Source organism: Astyanax mexicanus, chromosome 12 (genome assembly GCF_023375975.1).
Source record: "Astyanax mexicanus isolate ESR-SI-001 chromosome 12, AstMex3_surface, whole genome shotgun sequence".
Lineage (NCBI taxonomy): Eukaryota > Metazoa > Chordata > Actinopteri > Characiformes > Acestrorhamphidae > Astyanax > Astyanax mexicanus.
In genome coordinates this window covers 47,389,484-47,408,022 of record NC_064419.1, presented here as the reverse complement: position 1 = coordinate 47,408,022, position 18,539 = coordinate 47,389,484, and the positions used below count along the sequence as shown (strand labels likewise).

General features: G+C 33.9%; 1 protein-coding gene across 2 annotated transcripts in view; it reads right to left on the bottom strand.

The window, feature by feature from the left end:
- peds1 (plasmanylethanolamine desaturase 1) overlaps window positions 1-18,539 on the bottom strand; it is a 52,835-nt gene that overhangs the window by 11,267 nt on the left and 23,029 nt on the right. The window contains exon 1 of one of the 2 annotated variants that reach the window (XM_022671001.2): window positions 1,827-1,896. The exons of the other annotated variant lie outside the window; for it this stretch is intronic. Coding sequence (XP_022526722.1) covers window positions 1,827-1,848 — 22 coding nt within the window. The 5' untranslated portion in view covers window positions 1,849-1,896. Of the gene's footprint in view, window positions 1-1,826; window positions 1,897-18,539 lie in introns of those variants that run through there. 2 annotated transcript variants of the gene reach the window in all.

Here is an 18,539-nt window from a genome sequence, read left to right as displayed (position 1 = left end):
ATTTTATTTTTTTGGTTACAAATGTATTTGTCATGCAACATTACACATAAATTAATGCCCTACTCTTGGTCTTCCTTTCCTGGGGCAGTCCTGATGAGAGCCAGTTCCATCATTCTTGCCTTAATAGGAATTAGAACATTACTCAGATACGGCTATTCACCTATATTCTCCTGGAATATGGACTTAATCTGCAGCACTTTTCCACAAAGTTAAGAGTGCAAAATATAGGAAAAAAACGTTGATTTAATGATTTAAAACATTGAAAACGTGTCCAATTGTCTAATCCTGCTCCTTATGCATTCTTAATTGGGAGAAAAACGGAAATTAAGTTTATATGAAAACGGTGAATCTAATAAAAACAGTCTGTAGTTAAAACAGTGTCAGTGATATTGAAACCAATCATGCCACATCATTACACATAATTTAATGTCCGACTTCCTTCTTGGTCTTCCTTTCCTTTTCTTTCCTGATGAGAGCCAGTTCCATCATTCTTGCCATAATACTGATTAGAGCATTAATCAGATAGGGCTTTCAACCTATATTCTCCTGAAATATTGACTTAATCTGCAGAAATACATATGTTATAAGTGGATCTACCAAATTATATTGTATTTGATGTTATTTAGTATGACTTTTATGAGCAAAAAACACATTATGCAATATAATGCAATGCATGTATGCATAAACATGGCCTGTTGGAAACTGCTGAGTCACACTAACCTAAAATATTAGTCAACCAACTACTGCCAGATTTTTTAATCACTTCTTTTATCTTCTACATAGTAAAACCACCCTATTATTTAATGATTAATTCATGCAACAACTAGAATTAAATTTAGAATTAAAGTAATTTGGCTTTGGGGCTTTACTAGATATGATTTATAAATAAACTTAAAATATTTACTATGAATTTGCAATATATAGCTGATAATAATAAAACGTTACCTGTAACAGAAAGGCAGCTATAATCCTAGCTATATTTATATTTATTATATATATTTTCTATACTATATAAAATCATAGACAGCATGGTATAGCTATGTCTTTGTCATCCATTATTTATTTACACTGCTCTAAACACACAATTATGAGCTTTTTACTGCAAATTAAGCTGAAAATCAATGTTAACGTTGATAAAATATGATTGTTCCACGAGTTAAGAGTGTAAAATATGAGGAAAAACGTTGATAAAACGATTTAAAACATCGAAAACGTGTCTAAATGTTACTAACACTACTACAATCAAACGGGCTGGGCTTCAGTCTATCACAGTCATTGCTGAAGTGGTCAATCAGTGTAAATCCGCGCCAGGATTTCGTTCCAGCCGCCTGGATGGCGCAGCTGCAGCCGGGCTGCAGCTGCGCCATCCAGGCGGCTGGAACGAAATCCAGGCGCGGATTTACACTGTTTGGACCCGGATATAGATTCACAACATAGGTGACAAAGCAACTGGCATTTCCACACTAAATACACATTTTTTCAGCATTTTTAACCCAAATTAATACCTACACACAGTTCACCCACATATCTGCCCACCAATAAACAACCTCAGCTCGGTCTGTATTCAATCAAACCCGAAAATAGCTGCTTTTTAATCTGTCAAAAGAGTCCTAGACGCCTATGATAGCTAGGTTACGTTGCAGCAGCCGGTAACGTTGGGTAACGTTAGCCAGCAAAAACGAGCCAAAAACAAGCCAAATCACGGCAAAAAAAAACACGTCAGAACCTTTACAAACTATAAACCACCAAGTTATGACTGTACGGTTCCAAATTAACCCATAAAAACGCGTTAAAACAGCGCTGTAAAAACAGGGGAAATGACTTACCTGATCCGGCGGCGACCGCCATCTTGTGAGTGAATAGTGAACTAGCGTCGAGTGACTCATTGGACGAGTCGTTCTTCTTTAGTCGGTTCAATGAATCGGTTCTTTAAAAAAAAATTGTATTGAATTAAATTTTATTTTTATATTTATTATATATTTTTAGGTTGTTTAAATGTTATAATAATTAACAAGCAAACAAAGAGGGTAAAGCTTGGATAAATTTTTTCTCATTTAATGTTTTTATATATTTTTATATATTTTTATTTTCCTACGTAAATAATTATGTATTGAAAATTAATACTGAAGTCATCCATCCAGATTATGAAGGAAAACGTAAGGAATCATATAGTATCTGTTAAAAAAAAGTGTTAAATAAACCAAAATACTTGAGTGCCATTTATTAAATAATTCCATGTGTTTTTATTTAGATACACATCTAAAAACATATAGTTTTTATTTAGATTAGTATTAATCTACAATGTAGAAAATCTTAAAATAATGAAAATAAAAAAAAAAACACTGAATTTAAGGTGTGTCCAAACTTTTGACTGGTACTTTATATATACACATTAAATACATTAAACTGAATAAAAACGTTTTATAAAAACAAATTATAAATAAAAAATACATAAATATATTTGTAAAAATGATACATAATTTGTATTTTAAAATATTATTATAATATTTAAGTAAGATTTACAGTACGATTTAAGTGATGATGGATTTCCAATTTGATAAAAAGGGAAAATATATTTTTTGCACGTATGAATATTATATTTACTGTAATATATAGATAAGATATAAGAAGATAAGAGATAAGAAGGTTAACAAAAGGGATATATTATGATTCATTTTATTAGTGAGAGTACATTTATACATTGTTAATATGTAATAAATATACGATTTAATCGTTTTTAAACATTATTTTGATTAAATAAATATTTTATGAATATTATAGCATTATATATCACACTGTGTAACTCTGTAAAGACAAGTATCGTAAGCAGATTTGAACACGTACATTTTCATTAAGCTTGATTTGAGCATCTTAAACTGAACTGAGTTGTGAATAGATCGATCATTGAATCAGTTTTTCGATTCAGTGTAACAAACGAATCGGTTCTTGGAATTGAATCACTCTCCTCGTCACTGTTTGTGTGATTTCACACTCATTGTGCATTCGGTGCAGTGTATATAATTAATATATATATATATATTTTTACAAAAGAAATCTGCATGTAATTCATTACATGTTATTAATTGGTAAATGTGCAAAACGTGTTTATTGCAAAATTAAAATAATGATTTTTTTTATTTATTTATTATGAATTAAAAAAAGTCTAGGCATCCCACCCTGCAGTAGGAGCACCAACCCACCCCACCCCCAGCCAAGTGATCTTTACTGCAACTATATATTCTTATTTTTTAAGCAGTAATAATGTTTATCAGTAAAATAATAAAATGATATGTAATTTGTGCTTTATTTTAGATTTTTTCTAATTCAAGGATTTTGTCAATCACAGCTAAACATCAACATGTATAAATCTGCACACAAAATAACTTTTATTAAGGATATTTTCTTCTACATTGACCTAGTAGGACATGTAAAAAAGTAGGATATGTAATTTAATTTGCTGAAAAAATAGCATTCGTTTTCTGTCCCCACACTCTAACTATAAACTTTACCATGAAATATAATTATTAAAATTCTTCAGATATGTCATTTTAATATTTTGTGCATTGTCATGTGACTCCAAATCAAATCTATGCTTTAAAATATTTTTACATAATTAATCCATAATATTTAAGTTCAAAGTTTTCACTCAGTCCTGCTACCGTAACACATTACCCTGATCATCAAACCACTACAGCGAGCCACCAAACCACTACAGTTAATTCAGAATCAGCGGCAGCACGACTCGTCTTCAATCTTCCGAAGTTCAGTCATGTGACTCCTTTGCTGCGTTCCCTCCACTGGCTTCCTGTTGCCGCCCGCATCCGATTCAAAACCCTGACGCTGGCCTACAAGGCAAAAAACGGACCAGCACCTTCATACCTGATGGCGATGGTCAAAGCCAGATCTGCACCAAGAGCTCTTAGAGCTTCCAGTACGGCTCGGCTCGAACCTCCATCACTCAAAACACACAGAAAACAGACATCCAGACTCTTCTCTGTGCTGCAGCACCAAGGTGGTGGAATGAACTTCCACTGGATGTCAGAACAGCAGAGTCACTCACGGTCTTCAAACGTCGACTGAAGACACATCTTTTCAAAGAGTTCCTAAACTAATAAAAAATAAATAAATAAAAAAAATTAAAAAAAAGGTTCCTAGGGTTCTTAACATGATTAAGTTCTATGTATCTCTTGATCCTAGTCTACAAACTAGCTTTGGATATCTTAAGTAACTTTGAAGCACTGTTGTAAGTCACTCTGGATAAGGGCGTCTGCTAAATACCATAAATGTAAATGTAAATGTAATCATCTGGAACATCTGGAATATTCTACAACAGGAAGTCACATTTACAACAGGAAGTGACATCATCAGCTGGTTCTGGTTCTGAAGATCATGGGAAGACCAACATTTTAAGTTCCCTCATTAGTTTTTCTGTATATTTGATCTTATTGTAACGATGACTGAGGAGCTCAATCTCAACACTCAGTCCTGTTACCAAAATTCATTCTTACATCTTATTTGTTTATTTTTAAAATACAAATTTTAGGGAAATCTCTAGAATGTGCTCAGAGTCCTCATGCTATTAGCATAGCCACCATTTAGCTATTTTTCATGTTTTGCTAATTCTATTCTGAAAACTCATTTCTGTTACTCAAAACATAAAAGTAACAGGAGTGAGTGCCAGTGAGTGCCAGGAATGGTATATCATTCACAAAAAATATTGTTATAATGACAGATATTATCACAACAACAGTAAAGCACAGCACACCATGACATTTCTGGTAGTTTATTAATTTCATTATAAATATAATATATACATGGTAACATTAAAGTCTTCCTAATGGGAGACAACAGAAAGGCATCAAGGCATTGTTTTTGATATTTAAGTTCACCATCACTAAATCCACTCCCACCAAACCCACCACGTGAGAAACGTCAACCCAGAACTAAAGTTACAGCCGGTTTAACTTCATCCCAGACTTTAAGGTGTGAGGCAACGTCAAACGGGTCGGTACTGAAGACTTAAACTGTTAAACTGCTGATGCTCTCTGGGCTACGTACAACCAAACGGCTGACAAATGCTCTGATGAATCATTTAGGAGGCAGGCAAACGTGTTAAAACTAGTTTTAACCACTTTTTAAAACTTAGTTTGCAGGAGAGAAAGGTGTCGAAACCACAGTTTGGACCAAAGAACAAAAGTCTTGATCCAGATCTACTGATAAAACCATGGTCTGGTTTGTTTGCAGTGTGAAACACTGTATTTTTTAATATTTCAAACTTGCTTTAGACCAATTACAGTGAGTTGAGTCAGTCTATCATCACCCATTAAACAATAGAAGAAGAAAAAGAAGAAGTGTTGTGCTGAAATCTGACTCATCACACAGCAGTTATGGGTACAACAGATTACGGAGATCACTGGTGATTCTGTATCTACTGTAACTGTAGATTAACCCTTATTTATAAATAGAAATAAAGGAAATCCGAATCAAATCAGTTTTTAAAGTGAGTTTGAACACATTTTCAATTATAATCCCAGCTGCAGATACTGGAACTGCTTGAGAGCTCCTGTGATGCTGGAGAAGATAAAAGCGAAACTTCACGTGAAGCTCTGCTGCAATACAATTCACATTTTTATCTGCTCTGAGATTTTAGCCAAAGTGTTCAATGCCTAATATTTCGTCGCTGTCCAGTGAAAAACACTATTATCTCCAAAACAGCTAATTTAAAGTAGAGAGAAAAAAACTTTGTAAACTTTCAATAGAAGTCAATGTAAAAAAGAGTTTGTTTCAGGTCATTTTAAAGAGTTTCTATTGGTCCGTTCATCAAGAAATTTTGGCACAGTGTAAGAGACAGTTTGTCTGTTCAAATTATGTAGTAAACCAAAAATCAAGTGTTTTTCATAAGACAGCGATGATATTGTATGTACAAAATATTACAGTGCTGGGGATTCTGTATCTACTGTAACTGTAGATTAACGCTTATGTATAAACAGAAATAAAATAAATCAGATTCAAATCTGTTTTTACAGTGAGTTTAAACACATTCTCAGTGATAAATTCAGCTCCAGATACTGGAACTGCTTGAGAGCTCCTGTGATGCTGGAGAAGATGAAACCGAAACTTCACATGAAGCTCTGCTGCTCTTTATAGCGAATGAGCTTCAGTTTAGAAGAGTGAACTGTTTAGACCAGTACTGGATCCAATTTACATTTTAACCTGCTGTGAGAATGTAGCTAAAGAGTTCAATGTCTAATATATTATATCTACTGTAACTGTAGATTAATTACAGAGCAGTACGTGTACAACAGATTACAGTGCTGGTGATTCTGTATCTACTGTAACTGTAGATTAATTACAGAGCAGTACGGGTACAACAGATAACGGTGCTGGTGATTCTGTATCTACTGTAACTGTAGATTAATTACAGAGCAGTACGTGTACAACAGATTACAGACATTACTGGTGATTTTGTATCTACTGTAACTGTAGATTAATCCTTATTTATAAACAGAAATAAAAGTAATCTGTTTTTACAGTGAGTTTGAACACATTCTTATTGATGAGTTCAGCTGTAGATACTGGAACTGCGTGATAGCTCCTGTAATGTTAAGGAAAATAAAAGCGAAACTTCACGTGAAGCTCTGCTGCTGCTCTTTATAGAGAATGAGCTTCAGTTAATGAGAGTGAACTGTTCACACCAGTACTGGATACAATTCACTTTTTAACCTGTTGTGAGAATGAAGCCAAAGTGTTTGATGCCTAATATATATATATAGACAACAGATTACAGAGATCACTGGTGATTCTGTATCTACTGTAACTGTAGATTAACCCTCATTTATAATCACTAATAAAAGGAATCTGAACTTCACTCGAAGGATAGAGTCAGAATTCAGCACAACACCTGAAAAAAGGTAACTCGCCAACCTGACAACACGTTAACGCCTATATAATGAGACTCCGCCCACAAAGGTGATGTCATCGAAACATAGCGACGTTGCAGAAAAGTCCTTCAGTGCCAAATAAACTCTATACAAATGTTACAAACATCAAGCATTAACCTTTCAGATGTGAAAACGCTTATTTACGAAAAGTAAAAACGTACGAAAACGATCACCCCACAAACCTAAAGCCACATTTTGTGATAAAATTAGCCCCCAGAAGAACAGTAACAACGCTCCTAAAACATCTAGACAACGTTATTTTAGACATCTCTTAGACATGTTTCATTGCTCACGTTCTTACACAATAAAAGACCCACACAATATTATATGGAGCTTAAGAGCTGACATAAAGCTGGCATTTTAATCTGCATTTTGTATATTTAAATGTATTTATTAATTAATTTACCAGATTTTTTTTATACATTTTTGATTAAATATTTGGTGTAATTCATATTTTTTAATCCATTTAAAAAATAGGTGGTACAATTTGCTGAATAATAATAAAAAAAACAAAATAAAACAACAATTTATGATTTTAAGATTGAAAGAAAAATCAGATCCAGAACATTTCTAATAAATAAAAAAATCAATATATTTGGATTAAATGTTTTGTTTAGGCAAAATGTGAAATTTCTGGTCTTCCCAAGAAAAGTTAAGTGAATAATTGTATTTCTAAATTACATAAAATGGATAAGATTTGAATTATGGATCTAAATTTTTGTTTTTAAAATCAGGATCTGTTCCTAAAATCTTAAAACTCCAAATTATATTTTGAAATGTATTTTTTTTAAAGCAAATTTTACCACCTCTAAAATTTAAAAAACAAAAAAGCACAGTACATTTTAAATAAATACATAATAAATTATTAAATTACACCAAATACATATTCCAAATGTATTCAAAATCAAGTAAATGTAATTCAAATATACATAACTCAGTGTTTAAAGACTTAAGCCATCTGATAAGCTCCACAGACTGCAGCGCACAAGTTTTCACGAGTCATTAACGCACCAATATCACGACTAAAGGAGCTTCCCACCCACTGGATACAGTACAGAGGAAAAACTGCATTGTGTAAAGTTAATTTTTCCAGTGAAAAAAAAAAAAAAAAAAAAAAAACAATCGCTGTTCGTGGTCTAAGGATTAAGCCTGGGATTACATTGGCACTGTAAAATTATCAAAATTTAACATCTTTAATATTAGAATTATCATTATCTATGACTGTATAAAAGCATGGAAAGCATAACGTCTCCAGGAAGTAAAGCCACCACAGGTCTAGTGCCCCTGGTGGCTGGTTGCAGTACTGTGTGTTGTGTTCAACCATCACCATGTTTTAAAGTTTTAATGACAAAACCAACCAGTGTTTAATTCCAATAGGTTGTTTTACCACATTGTTATTTATCGCTTTTCACCCAGAAATCAGGTTTAAACGGTTTTAAGAAGGAATTAAGCGATTAGTTGATTGGAACAAATTTCTGTATTACATGACTTAGCTGAGTTGTAGTCTAGAGTTGCAACGATCTAGACTAGTTAATTAGTTTAATCATATTATTTTTGAGTATTGATCATATTATTGTGCTCTAAATTGAATTTCTGGCTTTGATTGTCCTCATATATATTAATATTTTGGACTTTTGGGACTTATTATTTTGGTTTTAGACCCAAACTAATAAGAGCATTACTTGGATCCACTGAACCGTGATCCGGTTTGTTTGTAGTGTGAAAACTTTTTTCAGATAATTATACAATTATAGTAAGTTGAGACAGGCTATCGTTACTTGTTACACTCGTTAAACAATAGAAGAAGAAAAAGAAGAGGTGCTGTGCTGAAATCCGACTTGCTAGGTGTGGTATAACAGATTGCAATGCAGGTGATTCTGTATCTACTGTAGCTGTAGATTAATCCTTATTCATAAACAGAAATAAAAGAAATAGGTTGCATTAACAGAAAAATACTAGTTTCTAGCTGCACTGTAAACTCAATGAAGGCGGGCTGAGACACTGAGCTTGGTCTTGGCAAAAAAAAAAAAAAAAGGCAAGTCTATTAAATGAGTAAAAAGGTGGCATTTTTGGCAGCTTTCTCTTCTATAGTCTTAAGTTGCAACTATCTAGACTAGTTTATCAGTTAATCATATTATTATTGATTATTGATCACGTGTTATTGTGCTTTAGGTTGCATTAACAGACAGTTACCGTACTCTGTAGATCTGTAGTTCTTTGTTGTAGTTTCTGGCTGCATTAAACTCAATGAAGGCGGGCTGAGACACTGAGCTTGGTCTGGGAGAAGGGGGAAAGTCTATTAAATTAGTAAAAAGGTGGCATTTTTGGCAGCTTTCTCTTCTATATTCTTATGTTGCAACTATCTAGACTAGTTAATTAGTTAAATCATATTATTATTGATTATTGATCACATGTTATTGTGCTTTAGGTTGCATTAACAGACAGATACTGTACTCTGTAGATCTTTAGTTCTTTGTTGTAGTTTCTGGCTGCACTGTAAACTCAATGAAGGCGGGCTGAGACACTGAGCTTGGGAAGTCTATTGATTAAGTAAAGGGTGAAATTTTTGGCAGCTTCATTTCTATAGAACAGGGGCCATGCTTTTATACAGTCATTGACTTATACCGTTTTTAACAAGCTGCAAACATATGTAGAAAAAAGCAGAGGAGAGCCTTGGGACGTATTGAAGATGCTTCTGGAGCTTAGAACCTTAAAATCTTGGAACATTGTCCACAAATTCGTGCTCCAGGTCTGAATACTGTGATAATGATCACATTTATCCACTGTTTGGACTTTTGAGACTTATTAGTTTGGGTCTGAAACTAAAATAGTACTATCCAGAACAAATGACCAACATCTCCATATTCCATTTAATTTTAAATAGGAAATAAACATAAAGCTCTGCAAAAATGAAGAGAGCACTTCAGTTTCTGAATCAGTTTCTCTGATTTTGCTATTTATAGGTTTGTGTTTGAGTAAAATGAACATTGTTGTTTTATTCTATAAACTACAGACAATGTTTCTCCCAAATTCCAAATAAAAATATTATCATTTAGAGCATTTATTTACAGACAATGAGAAATGGCTGAAATAAACTCAAATAATGCAAAGAAAGTTCATATTCATATTAAAGTTTTAAGAGTTCAGAAATAATCAATATTTGGTGGAATAACCCTGGTTGGTTTTTAATCACAGTTTTTTTTTCATGCATCTTGGCATCATGTTCTCCTCCACCAGTCTTACACACTGCTTTTGGATAACTTTATGCTGCTTTACTCCTGGTGCAAACATTCAAGCAGTTCAGTTTGGTGGTTTGATGGTTTGCTATCATCCATCTTCCTCTTGATTATATTCCAGAGCTTTATAATTTGGTAAAATCAAAGAAACTCATCATTTTTAAGTGCTCTCTTATTTTATTCCAGAGCTGTATTTCCACCAGAATCGTGAAACCACACGTCCTTTAGCTCTCCTCAGCTTGATCTGGCACCTACTTAAACACACTACAGCACTACAGATAATCCTGCTGAAAAATAAGATAGGGAAGTAAGTTAATCATCGGAAATCAGCATAAATCAAAATATTAAAAGGCCACACTTCTTTACTTCAACCTTAATTTACAAACTCACGTCCCACTCAAAATAAAAAACACCCACTCCAGAAAAATTTAACAAAAACAACATAACACTACAATTCAGAGATTTAAGGAAAAAAAGGAAATCAATCAAACGAACACATTTCACAAATAACTTTTCAGGTAATTTTTACACTCTTTTACACTCTGAATTATTATCATCATGTTCCTGATAAGCAGTGAGGAAATATATCAAAACTATATCGACTATATGACCTCTGAAAGCATTGGCAGGTGGATATTGTTCTCTCGTCCCGTGTATTTTGACCTTTTAAAGCGTTGACCTACAGTATCACATGTAATACCCTAATACACACATAATAGATTAGAGTATGGCGTACAGCATTTCTCGTAGAACTGAAAGAAATGTAATTCACACAAGGACACAAACGCAGACGCTTTGAGATACGCAGAGAGACTGGGTTTACGTTAGTTTTGTAGTTATGGTGTAACAAAAACGTGTTGCGACGTATTTGGCGTATAGTAACGAAAACGCGAGCTGCATTCTGAGCATTTCCACAAGGGGGCAGTAAAATGCAGGCGAAAATGCTTCGAGATACTGAGACTCGGTGCTCGATGCTTTAAAATACGCAGACTGGGTTTTCGTAAGTTTTGTAGCTATGGTTAAAAATGTGTTGCGATGTATTTGGCGTAAAGCAACAAAAAAACGTGAGCTGCATTCGTAGGGGGCACTAATAAACAGACGTTTTGAAATACACAGACTGGGTTTTCGTAAGTTTTGTAGCTATAGTAAAAAAACGTGTTGTGACAAATTTGACATAAAGCACCGTAAACACGATTTGCATTCTGAGCACTGCCACAAGGGGGCACTAAGATTCAAATGCAGACGCTCTGGTATACGCAGACTAGGTTTTCGTAAGTTTTGTAGCTATGTTTAAAAATGTGTTGCGACATATTTGACGTAAAGTAGCGAAAACGCAAGCTGCATTCTGAGCATTTCCACAAGGGGGCAATAAGAAACAAACACAGACGTTTTGAGATACACAGACTGGGTTTTCGTAAGTTTTGTAGCTATAGTAATAAAACGTGTTGCGAAAAATTTGACGTAAAGCAACGTAAACACAATTTGCATTCTGAGCACTGCTATCTTAAGCCCTTTTCGGATTAGTTTCTTAGGGTGACGTCTGTGAAAAATATTTCACATTTCTACTCCTGCATCCGGACTGCAACTGAAAAAAGGAGGACCAGTGAGTTTTTAGGCTTTAGTTTTTCTCAGTCACATGACATTGTGAAGTTCAGTAGCTCCTCCATTTCCACTCGCTGTTGTGTTTTTTAACGTGGATCTCTGTGGAAACGTGCGCTCAAAGTGTAATTACGGTGCACGGCAGTTGACAAATAGCTATTTTATTAAACATGAGGAGACGAAACTCAGAGATGTGGATCCGGACAGGACTAAAATTACCGGAGGAGCACGGAGTTCAGAGAAAAACAGTAAATAATTCAGCCTGTAATTTATTTTCTTTCAGAGGACGTCTGAGAAAAACACGTACATGATCGTTCTGGACGGGAATAAAATCACAGAGGATTAAAAAAAAGAGACAATTACCCCAGAACCACCTAAGAAACTGATCTCATCCAGATAGAGCTTTAGAATAAATATAGAACCGTATCATATTATTCGCTCAGTTATAGTTTGAGTCCTTGTGTGAAGAGCATTTCAAGCTTAAGCTTCATATTCCCACGGTGTTTTATACATTTTGGTCAGCTCGTATTTAACCGTACAAGTTTCATGTTTTACATTTTGGCTTTTTTTAAGAAAGGTAAAGTTCAGAAAACATTTAAACAAGGAAAATAAAAAACGACGGACGTCTGAAAGGCTAGACAGCACTTGGTAAGGCTACTGAACACAGAACATTCTGTTAAAGTACAGGATCTACAGCTGCAGGGAGGAGAAATGGCACGTCTGACAACAGGGTATAAAAAACGCAATCAATCAATCCTAGAAATGTTTAAGTATAAAATCCTATTTACGAAACATGGCAACATAGCTATATATCCTTCTATACACAAAACGCTAGCTACAGCTCGCTCATCCTCTTTCAAGTAAATGATCAAACACCACTGAAGTCTACGCATCATGTATAATCGCTATCTTATCGCTACCGCCTCGTTCTGGAGTCGCCGTAATCTCGATCGGAATATAATGCAGCGTAACGAGGACTAACGTACAGAGCGACACTCGACTTCAGTGATGTATTGTGAGGATCGTGTTAAGGAGGATTGATCAGCATATATACATATCGTCAGTTACGCAAATTCTTTTTTATTATTTATTACCTTTTTTTTTAAATGGCAACGATAGTCAATATAAAAATATTTTATTCCGAGTTCAGCGGATTTCTATTGGTCCATTTATTATACAAATTTGACACATTGTTAATTAGGGGAGCACTGGGGTGAAAATGTGAAATCTAAAAAAATTAAGGTGTATTTGGCAAAATTCTGAATACCCAATTTTCCCCACAACTGAACAAAACTACAGTTTTAAACGTATTGACTGAACACTGAATTTTTTAACTGGTTTAGTTGGTTGCTTGATTTGATTCAATTAGAGAATCATATAGAACACACAATTGTACAAAAAAAACTTCAATTGAATTATTTTGGTTGCCAAATATTTAGTGTATCCCTACTATGCAAATCCAGATTCAAGTTCAGTATAAAATATTATCTTTACTTCTCATATATTTATTCAGCCGTTTAGCCATTTCATTATTTTCAGCTGTATTCATGATTTTGGTTGCCAAATATTCAGTGCATTTCAACTATGAATCAAATCCAGATTGAACTGAAGTCTTTTGATTTAAATTTAACTATGTTGGTTGCCAAATATTCAGTACATCCCTACTACGCATTAAATCCAGATTCAAGTTCAGTATAAAATATTAGCTTTTCTTTTTATTTAGCTTTTTTTTGCCATTTCGTCATTTTCAGCTGTACTCCCGAGTTTGGTTGCCAAATATTCAGTGCATCTCAACTATGAATCAAATCCAGACTGAACTGAAGTCTTTTGACTTCAATTGAGTTATTTTGGTTGCCAAATATTCAGTGCATCCCTTCTACGCATAAAATCCAGATGCAAATTTAGTATAAAATATTAGCTTTTCTTTTTACTTATTTATTGATTTCTTTTTTTTTTTTTTTGCAATTTTGTCATTTTTAGCTTTATTCTCTAGTGTATTGCTAATTTTGGTTGCCAAATATTCAGTGCATGCCTACTACGCATTAAATTCAGATTCAAATTCAGTATAAATATTATATTATCTTTGCACTTATTTATTCAGCCATTTTGCCATTTTGTAATTTTCTGATGTATTTTCTAGTGTAATCCTAATTTTGGTTGCCAAATATTCAGTGCATCCCTACTACGCATTAAATCCAGATTCTAATTCAGTATAAAATAATATATATATATATATATATATATATATATATATTTTTTCACTTATTCAGTCGTTTTGCCATTTTGATATTTTCAACTGTATTTGTATCTGGTGTATTCCTAATTTTGGTTGCCAAATATTCAGTGCATCTTAACTATGAATTAAATCCAGATTGCAATCATACCAAAAATTTCAAACTGGAGAAAAATATAAAACGTTTTGCACAACAGTGACGATACGTACGTAAATGTATGTACACAAATCACTGGAAAAATACTATCTATCATCTATTTATTCTAATTCAAGCAAAGCTACACGGCCTCGTCACGGCAAGAAGAGACTCAGGTCTGTGCAGAGATGACTCTTATTTGTTTATCTGTTTTACTGTGGCTCTTAGTATTTAAGCAAATAAGCGAAGATTAAATAACCGAAACGAATCAGTAAGAGAAAGACGAGCAACGATTTTCTGATTGATCTGAATGACATTCATAAAGACGACATCGTACGATAAAACAGCGCGAAATGATTAGTATTCTTATTCTTACGGTCGATTTATACACATTCAGCAGTTACAGAGCCAGCATAAATGGCTTTATAACTAGCTGTAAGGTTATAGAATATATTTATATGTATTTCTATATGTATTTATGAGACAGTTTAGTGGTATTTATAGATATACTGTGTATGCAGCTCTGAGAGTTATTGAGTTACTGAGTCTATGCATCTTAAACATGTATAAAAGTATCAGTGTGTGAGAGACATGCCAAAACTCAAAGCTCAATATGACCTTAACATGTGGGCTTCGTTCACAAAGCAGGGAAAAGTGGACAAAATCAGATTTTTCCCACCAAATTTCATGTTTATTTTTAAATGTGATCTACATCTGAGATTCACAGTGCTTCATGTGAAGTTTCGGTTTCATTCTTCTCCAGCATCACAGGATCTATCAAGGATCTATCGAGTTCCAGTGTCTATTAAGTACTTAGCCACGCCCACTTATTTGGCTTTTGTTTAACTTTTTAAGCTTCATATTTTCAGTAATTTTTGCAGCAACACTCTAAACTAAGAAACGTTGGTGACACTTAAGTGACAATAAGGGTACATTCATTTACAGTACCTACTACAGAAAGTTTTAACTAATTATTAATTCACACTAGTTAAGACATAATTAATCATTACAACATGTTTTAACTAATGTCTCAAATCATTATTATTTATATATATATTTTTTATACAATTGAATAATGTTTAATAATGTATTAACTAGTCTTCATTAATGATTAGTTAAGGCATAAATTAACTATTTAACAATGTTTATTACTGTCACAAGTGCTGTTATTATACGTTTCTTTTTACATTTTGTACACTTTTGCCTTCTAATTCAGATTAAATAGAAACATCCGTGCAAATATTTATTTATGGGGTCTGTTAGATCACTACTGAACCCCTTACTCAAATCTATTGTATTGCTTTTCATTTTCCTTTACATAGTGGCCCAAATCAGAACATAATTACATCTGAAAATATCAGATTTAGCCTGTTTTAGATGTTCACAATTCAACACATCTAATGAGAAAAATGTAAAAGATTTGTGACACTTTTACCTGCTGTGTGAACGAAGCTTTGTACTCCTTATAAGAACCTATTAGTAGTATCTCTTATCTTAAGTCTTAAACAAAAACATCTACCAAAGTAATATAAAATTACTTAATGCTTAGTTAAAATATTCAGCTTACGATTAAAGATCAGAAAAATATCTTTCATAATTAGTAATATGAACTGAGCCTGCATAAGAGGTTCCTATGCACTGTATTAACCTAAACTATTATTAACCATATAAACTGTTTTATACAGTCTATTACATCTAATGCTTCTTAACCCAGGTCCTGGAGGCACCCTGCCCTGCACATTTTAGTGCGTATAGTTCCATTTACATATAAATTTCAGTGTCGAAGCAGAGTTTAAAGCATGTCAGCACACTAATTCAATCAATACTCAATACATTTAGGGGAAGTCTTTAAAGTTTACAACTAGTTTGAGCATCGTTCTCTTGTGTAGGTACAGATCCCTCCTTCAGAAAAAGTCTGCTGGCTAATCCTGCTGTGTACTGTTTTCCTTCAGCTGATCTAGTGGGCAGGGCTCTAATTAGCCGCTAATGGCACTATACCTTAGCTGTTTCGCCAATTAGAGGTGAGTATATCGGACTGTAGCCTGCTGCTAAACTCCGGCTTGCACTGCTGGAGCAGCACTAGCACTAGCCACTAACAGCGATAAATATATTGGACTGTAGCCTGCGCATTTACCTCAGTATAGCGCTTATGGTTAGCTGCTAATGCTGCTGCACCAAGCCAAATAAACTGTTTTCAGAAGATAAATCTGTGTAGATTAACATCCAGAGCTCGTTTAACTTTAAAAGAAAGTGTTTTTTCTTTTAAAAATTACAGTTTTGTTTACTTAGCTTAACTTAACTTAGTTACCCCCACACCACCACCCAGCGGCTGAATCTGAGATTTGCTGAATTAGAAGGAAAACATGGTGACATCCCTATTCCTTACTAGTGTTGCCTAATGTGCTCTTTAATCCATTGCTCCTTTTAATGTGAAAAATACGGTAATAAATAAAAAATCTTCAAATTAGACGACTATCAAAATAGTCATTAGTTGCAAACCCTAAATGAAACGCAGCATTCAATAAATCCAATAAAACATACAGGGCAGGGTGTTTCCCAAGTTTCCCCAGGGCTGAGAAGCACTTTTCTTAGTTTTCTTACTGTAATCCTACTGTAACGCGCATTTATACGATTAAACCCAATCAAATTCCAGCCTCGACCACGAGTAACCAGTTTCACATGGTCTTCTCTCAGTGTTTGGTTGTCTTCACAGCACCTATCAATAGGTAGAACAGCCAGAACCTTAGTTAGTGATGGAAAAAAAGTGGTTGTGCAAAAAAAGCGCTTCTTTTATGACTGATGTCTGTTTACAGTGTGTTTGTGTAGGCGTAGATCTGTGTGTGTAACAGAGGCAAAATATAATGTAACAGAAGAAGAGTGTATGATTCAAAGGCAAACACCAAAAGGCTTCGTTATGTGGAGTGTGTGTGTGTGTGTGTGTGTAAATGATGTGTAAATGATGTGTGTAATGAAGTGTAACAGCGTAACATGTGAAAGTTAGGGGTGTAACGATACAAGTATCACGATTTAGTGTGTATACCTCACATTATGGAGTGTAACTCGTGGTTTGCAGTAACTAATCAGGTCTAATGTAACACGTAACTAATTTCAAGCAGGAAGATTTCAAGCAGGAATCTGGGAAATGTAGTAGATTTACAAGTATCTGTAACTGTATGGTAATTTCAGTTTTCTCTCTTTTTCCTTTTCTGATAGTGAGAATGAGTCATATACCTTAGTTTACTCTTTACGTTTTATCTCTCCATATTTTTTTAAGAGTTATTCAGAGTAGCATCACAGCACTAACGCTCGGAGGAAAGAGCAGCGACTCAGTTCTGATACATCAGCTCACAGATGCAGCCTTGTGCGGATCCACATCACCCTAGGACTGATGAGGGGAAAGAGCGCCATCTACTGTACCCACCCAGAGAGAGCAAGACCAACTGTGCTCTCTCAGACTCCGGCAGCTGATGGCAAGCTGCATGACTGGGATTCCAATCTTCTGAACATAGTGTCAGCTTTTTTATTTGTTAACAGACCGCACTTAAGCACATTTAATACTGCAGTGCAGCACAAGCTATTGTAGCTATTGTTTCCTTTACATTTAATTACATTTAAATATTTATTTTTTGAAAATATATTTATTTGTATTTATTTCGTTTTCTTTATATATAGTAACCAGCCCCCCTAATCTAAACTTACATGCAGCTTTTATATTAAACAGTGAAAACATAATTGCTTATATTTCAGTAAAAAAAAGTCTAAATCTAATCTATCTAATGAGATTTACTAAGGCAGCTTTTATATGTGAAGATCTACAATCTCTATTGTCCAATTTTTAAAACTGCTGTAAAACAGTAATTCTAACAGTAAAACTAATACGATTAATCTCTAAGCAAATTTGGGGTATTTTTGCTATGACAATATTCTTTTTGATATTATTTTAGGGTCATATTGCACAATTCTACTACACTGCATGATTAAGTGTTCAATATTTTTAGTTATTCAGTCGAACAAATAATTTTTTAACCAATAATTCCCTATCCAAACACTGATCTGATACTTACACAGACCTAAATCTTACTTTTCCCACATTTCCTGCAGTGCAAAAGCATCCAAAATTGTATATAAGAGATTATACACCATTACAAACCGTGACTTCTATACCGTTACACCCCTAGTGTGTATATATATATATATATATATAAAATTTTCAAAGAGATTACAGTGTAACTTGTAATGTGTAAGTGTAATGTTTAAAGTAAGGAGTGTAAAGTGTAAACCATGAACTGTGGAGTGTGTGCATGTGTGTACTGTATGTGTATATATGTACAGGGGTTGAACAATGAAACTGAAACACCTGTGATCATTTTAGTGTGGGATTTTAGGTTTCATGG